Consider the following 18,621-nt stretch of genomic DNA (forward strand, 5'->3'; position numbering starts at 1 on the left):
GTATTGCTGGGTCATTTGGTAAATTTATTTTCATTCTTCTGAGGATCTTCCATGCTGTTTTTCAAAGTGGTTGCATTAATTTGCAATCTCACCAATAATGTATTAGAGTTTCTACTTCAATTAGTTTATCTCATCCTTGGAAGTCCTTTTTTTATTTTCCACACTATTTTCCATTTGCTGAAATCCTGACTGCCAGAAGATGTGTAACTTTGATGAGATGATCCACTCACACTCTATTTTTTAATAGAGGTCATTTGGATCTGGAGATCTGCTGAGAGATGGGGTACAGCAGTGGCAGCTTCAAGTGCTTTCTGACTGCACTATTGCAGGGACCCACTGGCCATTTGCTGTGCAGCAGGCCTCGGGTCCCAGCCTCGCCACTTGGCAGGCCCCAATCCTGGCCCTGCTGGCCCAGGCACCAGCCTTGCCGCTTGGCAGGCCCCAATCCTGGCCCCACAGGCCCCGGCACTGGCCTCGCCACTCAGCAGGCCCTGATCCTGGCCCCGAAGGCCCTGGGTCACCGACCTCACCACTTGGCAGGCTCTGATCCCGGCCCCGAAGGCCCTGAAATTGGCCTCACCACATGGCAGGCTTCTATCCTGGCCTCGCAGGCTCCGGCACCGGCCTCGCTGTGTGGCATGTTCCAGTCTTCATCACTGTGGGCAGTTCGTCTACAGAGGTTTCCATTTTTTCTTCCATTTTTTTTTTTTTTTTTTTTTTTTAGTAAGAGAAAACAGTACATGTCTTTTGCAAAAGCTAGGAGCCTGAATACCTAGTAGCAATGAATTTTGTCTCCCCTCCGAAGGCGAAGATCAACAGCTTTAGCATAAAGAGTGGGTTCTGCTGCTCCGAGCACACCCTGGCCCCCAGCACTGCACAGAGGAGTGCGGTGGCCATGAGCGCCGATGTCTCCCAGGACACAGGGGCGTGGCTATGCAGAACTCCCTCTGAAACACCCCAAACATTTTTCTTACATAGTATGTTGTCCAGAATTCCTGAACATGTGGGGCTGGGGCAGTCTACTTTCAGGGAGATTTCTTCAAAAACTCAAGGTAGATTGGATTGGATCTGTCTGCCTCTCCCAAATTGGCCGCCACCACCACCTCCATCTTCAATATTTCCTCCTCTTCAATATTTTTAATAAAAGAAACAGTTCGTGTCTTTTGCAGAAGTCAGGAGCCCAAGTACTTAGCAGCAATGGATTTTATCTCCGCACCAAGAATGGAGGTCCACAGCTTCACCACAAAGAGCAGGATCTGCTGTTCCCAGCACACTACGGCCCCAAGAGCAGGCGGCCAGGAACGCCAATGGACTCGTGCTGGGCATCCCCGCCTGGCCATTCTGGGCCCCCTCCAATGCGCCCGAACATTTTTCTTATAGAGTATGTTGTTAAGAATTCCAGAGCATGTGCGGCTGGAGCAGTCTACTTTCTGATCTCTTCTGAGATGTTCCAAAAATCACTTTTCTTGTGGTGGTGGGCACCATGCTGCCATCTTGCCTCTAATTTTGCCATTTTTCCCTTACCCCTTTATTTTGAAACAGGGTTTCACTAAGTTGTAGAGGTCTCACTAAACTACTGAGGCTGGCTGCAAACCTGTGATCCTCCTGTCTCAGCCTCCCCCAAATAAAAATTTCTATTACAAAACATTAAAATAATATTTTCATGAACTTGAAGTAAACAAAGAGTTCTTAAATAAATTAAACATTAACAATTTAAAAGTTAGGCCATTAAAATTAAGAAATGTTCTATCTGCAGTACCACAAACACACAAAAGACAGTGCTAAGGCAAGCCAATGATGTAACACAATATCTGCAGTTTAAATATCCAAAACTGTGTTTATATCCAGAAATATGATTCCCACAATTCATTACAAATAATTCATTTAATTTATGAATAAGGAAAGCATGAGCCTATTAAAAATTGTGTAAAGTACATCAAAAAGAGTGTATTTGTTGGATGTGATGGTGCACACCTGTAATCCCAGTACTTGGGAGGCTGAGATAGGAGAATCACAGGTTTGAGACCAGCCTCAGCCACACAGTGAGGCTCTCAGCAACTTAGTGAGACCTCGTTTCAAAAACACTGGCTGAGGGTGTAACTCAGAGGTAAAGTAACCCTGGGTTCAATCCCCAGTGCCCCCCCCTCCACAAAAGAAGATATTCTAAAGGACAATAAGCATATGGAAGTTGCTCAACATCATTAGTCATCACATAAATGCAAGTTAAAAGTACACTATTACCTATATATCCACTGAAATGGGGAAAAACAACAATCAGCCCAGGCATGGTGGTGCATGTTTGTAATCCCAGTGCTTGGGAGGCTGAGACAGGAGGATTGCACAGGTTCGAAGCCAGCCTCAGCTACTTAGTGAGGCTCTCAGCAACTTATTAAGACTGTTTCCAAATAAAGTATAAACTATATGTCTGGGAGTATAGCCCAGAGGTAGAAAAGCCCCTGGGTTCCACTCCCAGTACCACACACACACACACACACACACACACACACACACACACACAAAAAAAAAAAATAATAATAATAATAATAATAATCATCATCTAGCAATACCAAAAATTGGAATGCTCACACACTGTGAGTCTGAGTATAAACTGGTATAAAGTTTGGCAAGATCTACTAAACAAAATGTGCATATACCCTGTATGTCATCAAAAGAAATGTCCACAGATGGCCAGAGTGGCATTATTCATAAAAGCCCAATACAGCAGCAACCCAAATGTCTAGCAACAGTAAAAAATATACATATTATAGTAGATTAATAAAATAAAATGAAAACAATTATGGCCACCTGAAACAAAATAATGAATCTCAAAGATATAATGCTGAATGAAAATAGCCAGATACAAATGAGTATCACATTTATATTAAGTTCAAAAATAGGCAAAACAAGATAAAAGTAAGAGAAGTTAGAATATCATTTGGTTTTTTTGTGGGGGGGGGATATAAGATAAAACTCAACTGAGACAGGCATCAAGGAAGCAGGTTGCTGGAAATGTTCTGTACTTGGTAGTGGCTAGACAGACATATACATATGCGGAAATTTAGTAAGTGGAACTTCTTATTTCTTTTTATTTATAATATTTATTAATTATAATATAAAAGAACTTCCTCAATTCCCCTAAATACAATACCATTAAAATTTTGAACTTGGCTGATATATGGTAAGTTTGAAAGCAAGACTTAAATAAAGATGGAGTAGATCCTTGACTTCAGCTATTATGGAATATTTTAATTCAAGAATCATGTAAGAAAGGAGAGAATTTACCTGCCAAGCCGGTACAGAGGTTGAGTTGGACTTGACTGTTTTTTGCAGTTCCTCAAGTACAGCATCTGGAAGTGGCTTTTTTGATTCCAAGAGTGATTTACATTGAACTTGTCTCAAAAGCAATATAACAGCTGGCTGATCAGGGTTACTTTTTAAATTCTAAAAATCAAATCATAAATAGGAATACATTAAATAGGCTCTTACCTAATAAAAGTGAAGGAATTTAAACTATACTCCAAGTTGGGGAGAAAAATCTCGATTTAAACTTTCTTACAAAATAAACAACTGCAAAAGCTAAATAAACAAAAGACTAAATTATAAGGAAGATCAAGAGCCCTATATTTAAATCATTTTTAAAATAAGTAGTGCTATTATTGTGTAGATTCAATGTCTTTTGACTGAATGAAATGGATTTATTCATTCTGTAGCTATTTATTGAATCGCTACTATGTGCTAGGCAAGATGCTAAGAGTGGACACGCAGAGCATGCAAGCACAGAGCTCTATATCCTTTTTTGTACCCCTATTCAACAACCTCCAGCCATTTTATATGGTTTGCAACTTTGGATAAATAAAGGGATACTGGAAAACATATTAATTGGAAAGTAGTAACCAAAAATCAAAGAAAAATATTGTCTCCTTAATGGCACCCCTTAAGATACCTTTAAGAACTTGAAGCCTGGAATCAGACAACGGCAAATTTAAATTACAGCTCTACCTATATCCAACTGTGAATATCTGTGAAAATTACATACCCTTTTTAAGTTTTATGATAATATAAATCCCTACATCCCAAAATTATTGTGAAACTCAAATACAAAATGCTAAATGCAGTGACTGACTTGTGGTAAGTCATCAATAAATGTTGGTTGGTATCATCATAATTACAACCAAATCCATGTTTTCTTTAAGTAACACACATTCCATTTTTGAAGTAGTTTTTAGGAAGATATGAATCCATGAGTTTCAATGGGTAATTCCACAATAATACCTTTGTGCAGAGAGATTCAGCTTCAGATATTCTTCCTGTGTCTATTAGACCAGTGACAGCTTGAGACAGAGACCACTTTTCAAGAGATTGGTTGTAATTTTCAAGAAATTCTTTGTCCTTAACTTTAAACAAAAACAAGTTAATGTTACTTACTTCTGTAATTTATAATGTATTCTCAGGAGAATAACTAGTTGCTAAAAAGTACAACAATTAGATTATCATGCATAAACAATTTTTAAAGCTTATGTATCAGTGCAATACCATAGACTATCCTGACATGAGAAAGATTTCTGAAAACTTTCATGTAGAAGTATTTATGATTACATAACTTGAGGCCTCATATACTTGTGATTTAAACCAAAAAATCATTGTACCCATAATAACAACAAATTAATTGAAAATACTTAAAGGTTTACTTTATATAACAAATAAAATAAACTCATGCATTCAAATTACAGAATTTGAAAAGTTCTGACACAACACAATCTACATCAGTGTACTATCACTACAGTCAAGATAAAGAACATACTCATCATGACCAGAAGTTTCCTCCTGCCCCTCTGTAAGCACTTCTGTCTCCAGCTTACCCAAGCCCACCTCTACCTCTGTCCCCAGGCAACTCCTCATTTGTTTTCTGGCACAATAACAATAAATCCTTTTTCATTTTCTAAAATTTTATGTAAATGAAATCACTATACACACACACACACACACACACACACACACACACACTCTCTGGTATTTTTCATTGCAAATTACATTCATTTTGAAATTCCTGGAACAAATCCCACCTGATGATGATGTATTATTATCGTTCTTATATGTTATTAGATCTGAATTGCTAATGTTTTTTTATGAGTTTCTCTATGTAACGAGTAATGTTGTCCTGTAGTTTTCTTATGGTCTTTGGTCTGGTTCTTGTATTAGGATAATGCCAGCTTCACAGAAGATATTACAAAGAGTTGTCATCTTTGATATTTGGAAGAATTTATATTGAACTGGTATTATTTTCCACGTAAATGAATTAATCAGTGAAGCCATCTGATTCTGGAGTTCACTTTGTAAGATTTTTAGTGTCTTTAATTGATTACAGCTATTTATTTCTTCTCAAGAAAGCTTTGCAGCTTTTAAGGAATTTGCTTATTTACTCCTAAGTTTTCAAATTTCATGCTGTAAAGTTGCTCATAAAATACTCACTTTTTTTTTGTTTTTGTTTTTTTTTTGGTGGTACTAGGGGTGGAACCCAGTGGCATTCTACCTCCAGGCTACACTCCCAGACCTATTTTATACTTTATTTGGAAACAGGGTCTCACTAAGTTGCTCAGAGCCTCACTAAGTAGCTGAGGCTGGCTTGGAACCTGTGCGATCTTCCTGACTCAGCCTCCTAAGTGCGGTAATTACAAGCGTGTGCCACCACGCCCGGCTAAAATACTTACTTTTTTAATAGCTATAGTGACATAGTTTCTTTTATTCCTAAAAGAGAAACACTTTGTCTTCTTTTTCCTGTCCCATCTGGCTACAAGTTTATCAATTTTATTGATGTTCTCAAAAATCTAGTTTCTTGTTTCATTGATATTTGTTAGATTTCATAGATTTTTTTACTTATATTTACTATTTCCTTTCTTCTGCTTACTTTGTGTTTAATTTCCACTCCCTTTTTTAGATTCTTATGGTAGAAGCTAAAGTCATTGACTTAAAGAAAGCCTTTCTTCTTTTCTAATATAGATATTTAGTGCTAAAAATTTCTGTCTAAGCAGTGCTTTAGCAGGATTGCATAATTTAAACATGTTTATTTTTATTCTTTCAAAATATTTTCTAATTTCCTTTGTAATTTGTTCTTTGATCTTGATTATTTAGAAGCATGTTACTTAGTTGGCAAGTATCTGAGAATTTCCCAGGTTTTTTCCTATTTATTTCTAATTTAATTTCATTGCATTAACATAGCATACTTTGTCATTTACAGGGAAATGGATGGAACTGGAGAACAGTATGCTAAAGTGAGATTAGTCAGTCACAAAAAAAAATAAGAAATCAGATGCTCTCCCTAATATGCAGAAGCTAGGGAGAAAATGGGTCATAGAGGGAACTCCAGACAAAGCAGGAAAAACTATAGATGAGCAAATAAGGCAACCTAACTGAGGGGAATGGGGCGGTGTGGGGGGAAGGGAGGGAAATTCCCTAATGTACATTCACAAAGATAGCAAAGTCAATCACTAAGCCAAACATGAGGAGGAGGGAGGGAGGGGGAAGGAAATGGGGTGAGAATTGGGTATGGGCTAATTGGGTGATGTGTACATGTATGCCTCTACCATCTTGTACCCCATTAAGATGTACAATGCACCAATAAAAAATTTTTAAAAAAGAAAGATCTACTTTTTATTTATTTTATTTTTATTTCCTATTTTTTGGGTGGTGCTGGGGATTGAACCCAGAGGCAATCTACCTTCAAGCTACACCCCTAGCTCAATTTTATTTCTTATTTGGAAACAGGGTCTCACTAGGCTGATGAGAATTTCACTACTTGCTGAGACTGTCCTCAAACCTGTGTTCTTCCTGCCTCAGCCTCCCAAGTAGAGGGATTATAAGCACACACCACAACATCTGACTGGAGTCTACTTTTTAAATTTTCCCCCAGTAGTCCATAAAAGACTGCAGTAATGATTTTTAACTTTTACTAAAAATAATCGATTATCTAAAACTAGTTTAGTGAAAAAAATTTCCCAAGACAAAAGTAGGTTGATCTATTTATGATGCTTAGTATAGACCACTTTTTGATAAAGAAATGTACATATATACAAGATAATGTTGATTAAATCTAATCAGATTAATAGCTGCTCTGGCCAAGAGATCTAGGAGGAATCACAGGACAATTTCAGTCCTGGTTTAAAAAGGAACTCTTTTCAGATCCCAAAACACTGGTCAAGTCTCAAATTAGATAAAGGCTACACAACACAAATTTCAGCTATCAGATAATATGCAAAGTATGCGCCATCATCTTTTGTATAGCTATATAACTATGAAATTTTCTGTGAATGCATTTTTGGAACATATGCTGAAGTTATTTGTATTCCTAAGTTTATGGAACCTGAATTGAATCATGTATAAAAACATTCTTTTTTTACACGTACTTGAAGCAGAAACAGCAGACAACAGTGCCAAGTATAAATCCATTCTCTTTGGTGGAGTGTTGTTCACTAGAGCCAGTTTATCATCAGCATGACAAGCTGCCATCAGCCCAGCCCAGACAGCAGGGTCACCTAAATAGAGGAGCACAGTTAGAGGGTTGTAAATATTAACATGTTGCTGAAAAGCTACAAAAAAGGAGAATAAGAGTTTATGAGTAATTCCCTAAATAAAAACTGTCTCCAGAAAAATTCCTTTTTTTTTTTTTTTTTTTTTTTTTTGTGGTACCGGGGATGGAACCCACCTGAGCTACACCACCAGCCCTATTTTTTATTCTTTATTTTGAAACAGGGTCTCCCTGAGTTGCAAAGGGCCTCACTAGGTAGCTGAGGCTGGCAGTGAACCATGATCCTCCTGTCTCAGCCTCCCGAATGCTGGGATTACAAGCATGAGCCACTACACCCAGCTCCACTTTCTTAAATGTAAACCCAGTTCCCAAAACACACTACTACTTTTATCCTTCAAAATTTGCCATTTTTCCCCCAATGCAGAGAATAAGAAAAATCCTATTAAGCTCCTCTTGTATGGCTGGTTAGCTCGGGTGCTTAGAGTGCTGTGCTACTTGGGTAAGGACAACTGCATTCACTTTATGAATGTCATAACAAGGACAAGCTCAGACACTCATCTTTCTTTATCAGTTTCTCTCTCTTTTTTTTTTTTTTTTTTGTGGTACTGGGGATGGAACCCTTCTACCTCCGGGCTACACTCTCAGACCTATTTTATATTTTATTTGGAAACAGGGTCTCTTAAGCCAGCGCAGCTGTCTTTGAACCTGCACAATCCTCCTGTCTCTGCCTCCCAAGAACAGATATTACAGGCATGTGCCACCATGCCCGGCAAATCAGTTTCTATTTAAAGATACAATTCTAGGATAAACAAGATAATACAGCTTTTTATTTCTTAAGAAATGTATGAGACAAAATAAAAGCTCAATATTTTATCTATGTTCTACCAAGAAAGCCACTTTGTTGTGCCAAAGAAAGCGTTTATATGATTCTGTACCCTCTGTTCATTTGCACTTTCTTTTCTTCACACCTGATCAACAGCTTTGAGAGGGGAAGCCTAGCGGCTGGTTGCAGAGGCGATAACAAAAAAAGTTAGGTAGATACACTCTTTTCAAAATAGGTAGTTATGCCGGGCTTGGTGGCGCATGCTTGTAATCCCCGCGCTTGGGAGGCAGAGACAGGAGGATTGCGCAGGTTCGAAGCCAGCTGCGCTGGCGTAAGAGACCCTGTTTCCAAAAATAAAAAAGTATAAAATAGGTCTGTGAATGTAGCTCAGAGGTAGAAGCGCTTGCAGGAATCCCAGTGCCACCAAAATAAATAAATAAATAAATAAATAAATAAATAAATAAATAAATAGTTGTGAATAGAAGCTGGAAGAGATTTGGTACTTAGATTTTGTTTGTGTTTTTGGTTTTTTGTCTTTTGGTCTTCTATTTCACTTATTAGATGATTAGTATTACTGCTAATAAAACAAGAATCACTAAAAAATTCTTAAGCAGAGGACTTCCGGGAAGATGGCGACCGAGAAAAGCGGGGCTTAAGAGCTCCGCTAACAACCAATCTCCATTACCACAAAATCAACACCTTTCATAGCCAGAAAACACCATCACCAGAGAAACAAAAAAATCACCAGGCTCCAGAGAGAAAGCAGACTGAGAACAGAGCTCAGAGCCACAGAGGAGATACACCGGCCTCACACCAGAGGACACGGCAGCAGCGCCATACTGCCGGCGGCAGCTGGAATTCACCGGACTGCTATAGCAAGCCGAGGTGAGCTGCTGTGGAACAGCCAGGCGGGATTTCTCGGCGCAGGGAGCATCTAAAGCTCCCAGTAGCTGAGCTCAGCACACATTGCAGGGATTCAGAGTGGAACTCAAAACCAAGAAGAAATATGCCAGCCTCACGGCCGAGGACGTAACAGCGGCGCCATATTGCCAACGGCGGCAGCAGCAGCGAATTCACCAAGTCCAGTACAGCTACATCTGTATACTCAAGAACAGTGAGTCAAATTGCGGGCCACAGAGGAGAAATCCCAGTACTATACTCCCTGGGACTTGACCCAGTGGGGGAGTGGCGGTGGCAGAGAAATCATGCCATAGGAGAACGTGCAACCTGGCACCCCCCACAGTCTAAAGCAGCCTCTATCGACTCTCTGGGTCAGAGACTCTGTGATAAACCCAGTAAAGGAGTAGTGGGGTCTGAGATACTACTGACTCAAGATCCAGAACACCTTAAGTGAAGTCATAGTGAACCAAGGGAAGAACCCAGAGAAGGTACAAACTTCCGAAATCATGGGAAAGAGGAATAATACTGGAGCAATGAATGCCCACAACCCCACAACTTCAGAACCCGATAAAACAGAAAATCAGAGATTTCTAGAAGATCAAATCAGGAAAATAACTGTAGAAATAATAGAGGTGCTTCGAAAAGAACTCAGAAAGAGCCAAAAAGAGATAAAGGATGCAATTAATGAAGTAAAGGCCTCAATTCAAAGCACAAACAACCGATTAGACCATATGGAGAACAGAATCTCGCTCTTAGAAGATGATCATCCCAAAAATGAACACATAGTTTCTAATCTAGAAAAAAATATCCGACAGCAGGAATCTGACATTGAAGAATTATGGGCCCATTTTAAGAGAGCTAACCTAAGAATAATTGGAATAGAGGAGGGAAAAGAAAGTGAAACCAAAGGGACCAACAATCTCTTCAAGGAAGTAATAGCAGAAAATTTTCCAGACATAGAGCAAGAGGTTGATACACAGGTCCAGGAAACTTATAGAACTCCCTTTAGACAGGATCGGAGAAGAGGATCCCCACGCCACATAATTGTCAAAATGACCAATGTGGAAGCCAAGCAGAGAATTTTAAAGGCAATAAAAACAAAGGGCCAAGTGACATTCAGAGGCAAACCAATTAGAATCACTCCAGACTTCCCAAATCAAGTCATGAGAGCCAGAAGGGCTTGGAGCAACATATTCCAAACTCTGAAAGAAAACAACTTCCAGCCAAAAATTTCCTACCCAGCAAAACTTTCTACCAAATTAGATGGAGAAATAAGAAGCTTCCATGACAAACAGAAACTGAAGGAATTTATGTCTTCAAAACCAGCGCTAGAGAAAATACTCAAAGAGATTAACTACAAAGAAGAAATAGGTAACACACACCAGAACCAGAGAAACAAGATTTTCTATCCAACAGACAACTAAGATTGGTTATCTGTGGAGACTCATTATTTATGTTAGTCTTTTACCTATCTCTAAATGGTATTGTTTGCCTTTATTGTTGTTAATTTTTAGGATTTCTAGTTGGAATATTAATATACCTTCAGATATAGCATTTGGAAATATTTTATCCCATTCTATTAGTAACTTTTAAATCTGTTTACATTGTCTTTGGATATACAATATTTATTTTATTTTTTAGGGAGTTTGTATACTCTTCTGTTGCCTGTGCCATTGAAATCATATCCAAGAAATCACTGCCAATTTCAATGTTGTGAGGTTCTATGACCCAGATTTTCTCCTAAAAGTTTATAGTCTTAAGATTTATATTTAGGTCTTTTACCTATTTTGAGTTAATATTTGTATATGGGATTAGGTAAGGGTCCAATTTTATTCTTTTCCATGTAATTATTATGTTTCAACAATATTTAGTTAAAAGATTATTATTTCCACCACCAAATGTTCGTGGAAACCTTGTCAAAAATAACTTGACAATATAGGGAAGAATTTAGCTCTAGGCTTTTATTTAACTCCAATGGTTTATATATCTGCCTTTAGAATAGTACTACACTGTTTCAATTATTGTAGCTTTATATGGTTTGAAATCAGAAAATATATATCTTCTAGCTTTGTTCTTTTTCAAGATCGTTTTGGGTATCTAGAGTCCATATTCCATATTAGGATAGATTTTTTTTCTGAAAAATAAATATATAAATATATGATAGTTTCACCTAAAAAAAATAGAAAAAAATATTCTCTGGTAAGAAAGAAAGTAAAAAGAAATATTGAAATGTTATCTTTAAGTCATCAAAAGCTTGGTATCAGACAAATGAAACTGTTATGTGAGATTATCATTTTTAATTTTGGATAAATTGCTATAATACTAGATGTCAACCACTAAGCCAAGCATGGGAGGGAGGGATGGGGAAAGAGTGGGGTGGGGATCGGGTGGGGGCTGACTGGGCAATGTGTGCATGTATGTCTACAAAAGTTTGTATCCCACTATGATGTATGAATACAGTGCACCAATAAAAAAAAAAAGAAAAAAAGAAAAAAAAATCTTAAGCAGAGCAAAAACTCACAAAAAATTCAGTGTATAATTTCATATTACAAAATAATTTCTGCCTCAAATAATGACTATCTTAAGAAATACAAGATATAACCAAATTCCAGAAGAAACAAGTGGCAACTAACAACTATGGCCTCAATTCATGATGAGAATAAATTATTGTATAAGGAGGAAGCATGACTGAGCCTTAGCTCTGGGTTTGAGGTCTAGCATGTGACTAACTGTATGGCAGCTTTTCCTTTGAGATTCATTCTTCATAAAGAAAAACATCTAAGCTAAATGATGGCTCAGGTGTTGTCACATCTAAAACCTAGAATTACAAATGACATAGACTCTATTTATGAATATTAACTTACTCCTAACATTAAATAAACAAGTCTTTTTAGGGATCTTATTGTATGCTATTGTTTATATTTCTGGTCAGGAGGACATTAGCTGGCAGTAATTTTTTCTGTTATAACAAAAAACTGCTATTTCCATGAACTTTTCTCAAATTCCCTATAAAAGAAGTGACTGGATAATATATAAACTACAAATCTAAAAGTTTTTAAATAGTTTGCTAAAAATTAAAAATACCTTAGTAATCACAGGAGCACAAATCTAGCAGAAATTGGATCTTTGTCCATTCATTTCTAAATTATTGGGATTATATTTTCTTTATATTCCTGAAAAGATTCCTTAGACCAAGGTAACATCTGAACTTTGTTAAATAAGATCTTCAAGGGTTAGACACACAGCCACTACTATTAACTACAATTATATCCACTTTCATTGGTTTCCAAGGGCAAGTCTCAAGTACTCTTTACCTCTCGGGCCTGTTTTAAACATGTTATATGATGATTTTGCTTCCTTGTATAAGTATTTCTTCAAATAATATGGGAAAATAAAAAATCACTAAAAAGAATCTCATCTGGGCAATTTTACCTTCTTAAAGTTTATGTCACTTATATGATGAAAGGCTAATAGATTTTCATAATAAAAATTTTTTGCGATAAATAAAAACAAAAATTTTTGAGAATAAATCTATCTAATATTTAATTGAGAACACCTCTAAAAATCAGTCATTTACCAATATACAACACTGACAAACTCAAATGCTTAGGTTTCTTTTTATTCCATATTAAAACAAAAGGGAGCCAGGGGTGGTGGCACATGCTTGTAATCCCAGTACTTGGAAGGCTGAGACAGGAGGATTGCAGGTGCTCGGCCAGCCTCAGCTACTTAATGAGGCCCTCCGCAACTTAATGAGACCCTGTTTCAAAACAAGGAATAAAAAATCGGGCTGGAGATGTAGCTCAGAGATGTAGCTGTTTTGTAGCAGCACAAAAACAGAAACAAAAAAAAAAAACCAAAAAAACCCTGAAAAGATGAACACTGATTTATTTACTTGTATAAAATAATCCCTGAAATGTTAGCTATTTTACAACCTGTTCTTTGTACCATCTGCTTCCTAACAGTGCCTCGCCAAACAATAACATCCTGTTTCAAGTGTTCTGGGAGAATAAATTGTTTGTTACCATCTTTTTTTTTTTTTTTTTTTTGGTGGTACTGGGGTTCCTGGAAGCCCTCCTACCTCCAGGCTACACTCCCAGACCTATTTTTTTTTTTTTTTTTTGAAACAGGGTCTCTTAAGCCAGCGCAGCTGGCTTCGAACCCGTGCGATCCTCCTGTCTCCACCTTCCAAACGTGAGGATTACAAGCGTGCGCCACCACGCCTGGCCATTTCTTACCATATTTTATATTTAAGATAACATTATAGAAAATTCACATTGTAGCCCTACATTGCTAGACATTCTAGTCCTCTAAGACAGTTTCTCAATAGTGATTATTAGAATTAGGATGAATAACTAATATGCAATTTCTCATTTCCTTTGTGATACACAACAACATATGACACAGCTGGTTAGAACTAGTAATGCCTAGCTGAGATGAGGCCAAGATCTTGCCATTTCTAACAGTTATTACACAAGACATATCCCCACCCCTCAAAGAGTTAACTATACATAAAAATGACTAAAGACGATTAAGTAATTTAGAGGTATAAGCAAACTTTATTAAACTAGACTGAAAGATATGGAAATAAAACTATTTCTTGAAAATGAATAATTCGGTTTTCAGTAACAGGTAAAATCTTTAAGTGGGCATTCCCTTTAGCCTGTTTTAATAATTATTTCTTAACTGTCTAAAGCCAAATGCAGACAATAAAATACAAAACCTTAATATATCTTAAAATTCCCTTTCCTCTTGTTTCATGGAAATAACAAAGTTTTCTCCTATAAGTCATAAATGCAAAATTGATAGAATCTAAACTAATGAACTGGACTATATCATACTCACCTGGAGAAAGAAGAGCTGCCTTCTGAATGGTCTTTAGTGCAATATTTTTTTCATCTTCTGCTGAACTGCTTCCCACTGCTAACTGATTTACTGCAGTGTACAGCAATGCCTTCTACGTAAGAGAAAGGAAATGGGTTAGGCAATTCTCTTCATAGATTCCTCTCTTTGAAAGTGACTAAAAGAACTATTTGATATGCTCTGATCACTAGAGCTATGAAAAAACTTACTTTATCACTGCAAAATTATTTAGAGTTAAACATTTCCCTTGTACTACAGACAACCAACCTTTCCATGATTTGAGTCCAGAATATAAGCCACATTTCCTGCTACCGCACCTCCCTATAATAGAACATATCAATTATTTAGACAAGTGCAAAAACTTTCATGTTAACAGTAAACATTAAAACTGATAACATTTTCCCCTTAAATCATTTGAAAGTTTCCATTTTACCTATCAACTTATTATTACTGCCTTAAAAGACCAGTTTACTATTTGTATGAAAGGAGATCTTTTCTACTGTGATATTCCAACTCTATAATTAAAATATTCAGTAAAAGTTCAAAAGTTATATGATTTTACAGTGGCACCAGCAAGATGTACACATTTTAAAACAATAGTATTAAGAGACTGTAGAGAAAAAAAAGAGGAAGAAAAAATATCACAAATATACAGTATTTTAAAAAAAAAAATTTCAGAGCACCATGAAATTTACCAATGTTTCAATAATCTACTCCATACTAAAAACAAGAAAAAAAATATATAGTATCATAAAGTTTTCATAAGGTCAACTTGAAATCTATAATTAAAAAAAAAAAAGGTGAGGCCGGGCGTGGTGGCGCACGCTTGTAATCCCCGTGCTTGGGAGGCGGAGACAGGAGGATTGCGCAGGTTCGAAGCCAGCCTCACTGGTTTAAGAGACTCTGTTTCCAAATAGAAAAGTGTAAAAAAAAAAAAAAAAAATAGGTCTGGGAGTGTACCCCGGAGGTAGAAGGGTTTCCAGGATCCCCAGTACCACACAAACACAAAAAAGGTGGATGAGGTAGTATATAAGCCCATTATCCCAGTACTTGGGAGGCTGAGATAGGAAGATCACGAGTTCAAGGCAAGCTTGGAATACTTAGTGAGATACTGTCTTGCAATAAAAAAATAAAAAAGGGTTGGGGTATAGCACCCCTGGGTTAAATCCACAGTAACACCAAACAAAACAAAAAAATTCAATTGTTAGACATGTTACCTACAAAAGAAAGTGAATTGTAAGAATGCTTTCATTTTAAATCAGAAGTATATTGTACCTTTCATTTCATATCAGAAGTTTATTAGAAATGTATTTAAAACTATTTTGCACATAAAAATGCTAAAAATGAAGTTTTTAAATGTTGACATAAAATGAAAGATGGATTAAAGAGAAGAAAGGCAATATAGTAGAGTAGAAGGAAGACGAGAGTCAGTCTTAGAATTGAATCTAATCAACACAACTACTAGCTGTATTTTTGTACGTTATTTAACTCTCTGTCTCAAGTTTTATATTCTACAGGTAGATAATAATTATAGCTGATTCATACAGTTGTTGGGATTAAATGACAACAACTAATAATTAAAAATGATTAATACAGTAGCTGACATATACTGATTACTTCATTCCAGTGACTGGACTAATCCATCCACCAAAAATAACTAAAAATGTGGAATAAAACCTTGCTACTCAAAATGTGGCCTGCATATCAGCAATATCAGTATTTCCTGGATAGTTGTTAGAAACAAAGAATAAGGGCCCCACCTCAGACCTACTGAATTATAATTTGCACTTTTTGTACCAGTATTGGGAAGAGGTGTCAAAATGTATTAATGTACCAGTATTGGGAAATTTTTTCAATTTTCAAAATATATCTTTGGTAGTAAAAATAAATAAAAAGCCAGGAGCTTCAAGGAAAGGGCTGCAGATTTTCAGGTGCCAAGGGTAATTACCAAGAGAATAGAAGGAGCCCAAAAGACTAGGGTCTTTTTACATTTCTAAGAGAGGCGAACTTCCTCCAGGATGTGGGGGAATCCAGATAAACAACTTCATACATTTTGGAGTGTAACAAAAGGCATAGGGTCTGTGCCTGAGACCATGGCTCAGGTCTACAGAGAGGACTCTCCATATCAAAAGACCTGTCCTAGAGAAAGTACAGATCTAGTCAGTTTCTGAAAGGACAGATCTAATTGGGTCAGAAGACTGGTTATAAAAATACTCTGTATCCAGGAATCATCAGTGACTTCTTTTTAAGCCACCCCCCTATACTATTCCGGGTATACTAACCCAGGTTAGGGATAGTATAGGGCTGTAAACTATCTCCTACATTTCTATCTTTGTAATAATAAACTCATTTAAGTTTTCAGCAAGTGTTCGGACTAGAGTTATATCTATTCCTAGTTCAGAACAAGAACCCACGGCTATGGGAACAGTTTTCAGGAGCCTAAAAGGGTCCCTGGAACAGTCCCCACCCCAAACGGTAACATTTGTAACTAGATATTAGGTGATTTTAATTGCACATTAAAGTTTGAGGAGCACTGGTAAAATATTTGCAAGGCATACTCTTAAAAATCATTGCATAATTTACAAGATATTAGGACTTAGACCAAAACTGAAAGGAAAATTGGAATCCAGAGATGTGAGCAGGGAAGCCACTTCTGCCATTTGTAGACCCTAACAAATGTTAATTTTCATCTTGCAGGACTTATGAACTAGTGGGACAGAAATGAAAGCCCAGGGTTCACACAAGGCTGGGAAATCCACATAATAGAGAATCCACATCATAAGCAGAGACTCCAAGATATTACACTCTTCAGGAAGTTCAAGGTGAGTGAGAATTAAGCCAAGGCTCAAATGGCTTTGCAACCCAAGTAGAGAATAGTCTGGTTGGTCTAAGAACCTCAAGCTCTAAATTGATGCAGCCAATAAGTACCTGAAAGAAGCAGGTGCAAATAATTTCTACAGAAAGTTACCTTAGTCATGTGTTACGGCACATGGCTCTAATCCCCATACTTGGGAAGCTGAGACAGGAGGATGGCAGGGCTAGAACCAGCCTCAACAAGTTAGTGAGATCCTGTTTCAAAATTAAAAAATAAGGCTGAAGGTATAGTTTGGAGGTAGAATGGCCCTAGGTTTAATCCCCAACAACCCCCAAAAAGAATAAAGAAAAAGGAAGGTACCTTAATCCTAAGCCTCAAATTATTCATACAAATAATTTTCAAGCACATACAACCAGGTAAATAAAGAAACAAAGGCACCATGTGTGGAAACCAGTAGGAGCAACAAACAATGGAAACAACAGAAACAGATCCACAAAACTTCAAATATTGAAATTACTAGATGTGACAAGTGTTCAAAACATATTAGCCATTACCATTATGTTTACCAACTTGTTAAGTAAACTATAAAAAGTCACATTAACTATAGAGATTAACAGAATATAGATACCTAAAATATCTGGCTGTTATAAGCAAAACTATGATCCCTTATAAACATCAATGACTTCATGTGCATACTTATATTTCTGGACATTAGCAGTATTCAAATTCTTATTGTCTTTAAGAAACTTAAATAAAATCAACCTTCCGAATTTTAAAACACAATACCTAATGCTCATTATATTGTGAGCTTACTTCATCACATAGGCATTAACATAACCTCTATGTATTCAAAAAAGTCCTCTTACTTCTTTGTGGTTCCCACACACCCCGAAGAGTACAATAGTACATGGAAGAAACTCAATCTAGCATGTGTATGAATAATGGAAATTTGGTTAGATGACAAAATTTACTTTAACGCATTTATTATCTTGCAGAGAAAATTATGCTATACTTTAAAATTATATTTACCAAACTACAAGTTATTTTATCTTTTTGCCAGTATTTAGAACATTACTCACCTTTGCATTTCGTTGAGCATACTGAGCAACAGCCCGGGACAACAAGGACCAAAGAGAAGGGTCAGCTGGGTTACTACAGAGATAAGCGGAAGTAATAGTTTAGACATGGGAGTTACTTAACTGTAAAAAGCACAAATAGCCAACATTTACCAAGTTTAAAACCTTTTAGACACCGAAGAAAAGCTCATATTAACTGTCGATGTTTGACTGAAAGTATCTTATATTTTAGAAAACACACATATCTTCTATATACACTAAGAATTCTTAAGAAAATAGGAAGCAAAAATCAGCAATGTGATGGTTACAAAACCATGAGACAAGAAAGAACAGTTAAAAAAAAACACAATGCATTATGTTAAAAGATACAAATAAGTTGGGTGTGGTGGCACAGATTTGTAAACTCAGCTCCAGGGAGGTGGAGACAGGAAGGACACAGGCTCAAGGTCAGCCTCAGAAATTTAGTGAGACCCTGTTTCAAAATGAAAAATAAAATAGGGCTGGAGATGCAACTAAGAGGTAGAATGCCACGGGTTTTGATTCCCAAAAAAAAAAAAAAAACAAAAACAAAAAACAAAAAAAACACAGATGGATGAAAAATTATAGGATAAATAAGGAGAAT

The 18,621-nt window shown here is 36.7% G+C and overlaps 1 protein-coding gene across 1 annotated transcript in view; it reads right to left on the minus strand.

The window, feature by feature from the left end:
* The window catches only part of SKIC3 (SKI3 subunit of superkiller complex), a gene marked incomplete at both ends in the record, with an annotated part of 81,716 nt that overhangs the window by 12,914 nt on the left and 50,181 nt on the right, over positions 1–18,621 (minus strand). The window contains 6 exons of the mRNA XM_080694113.1: positions 3,283–3,441; positions 4,273–4,394; positions 7,401–7,529; positions 14,091–14,202; positions 14,376–14,429; positions 18,003–18,075. Coding sequence (XP_080550239.1) covers positions 3,283–3,441; positions 4,273–4,394; positions 7,401–7,529; positions 14,091–14,202; positions 14,376–14,429; positions 18,003–18,075 — 649 coding nt within the window. The remainder of the gene's footprint in view (positions 1–3,282; positions 3,442–4,272; positions 4,395–7,400; positions 7,530–14,090; positions 14,203–14,375; positions 14,430–18,002; positions 18,076–18,621) is intronic.

The sequence above is a fragment of the Muscardinus avellanarius genome, assembly GCF_963383645.1.
Source record: "Muscardinus avellanarius genome assembly, chromosome: 1".
NCBI classification, from domain to species: Eukaryota; Metazoa; Chordata; class Mammalia; order Rodentia; family Gliridae; genus Muscardinus; species Muscardinus avellanarius.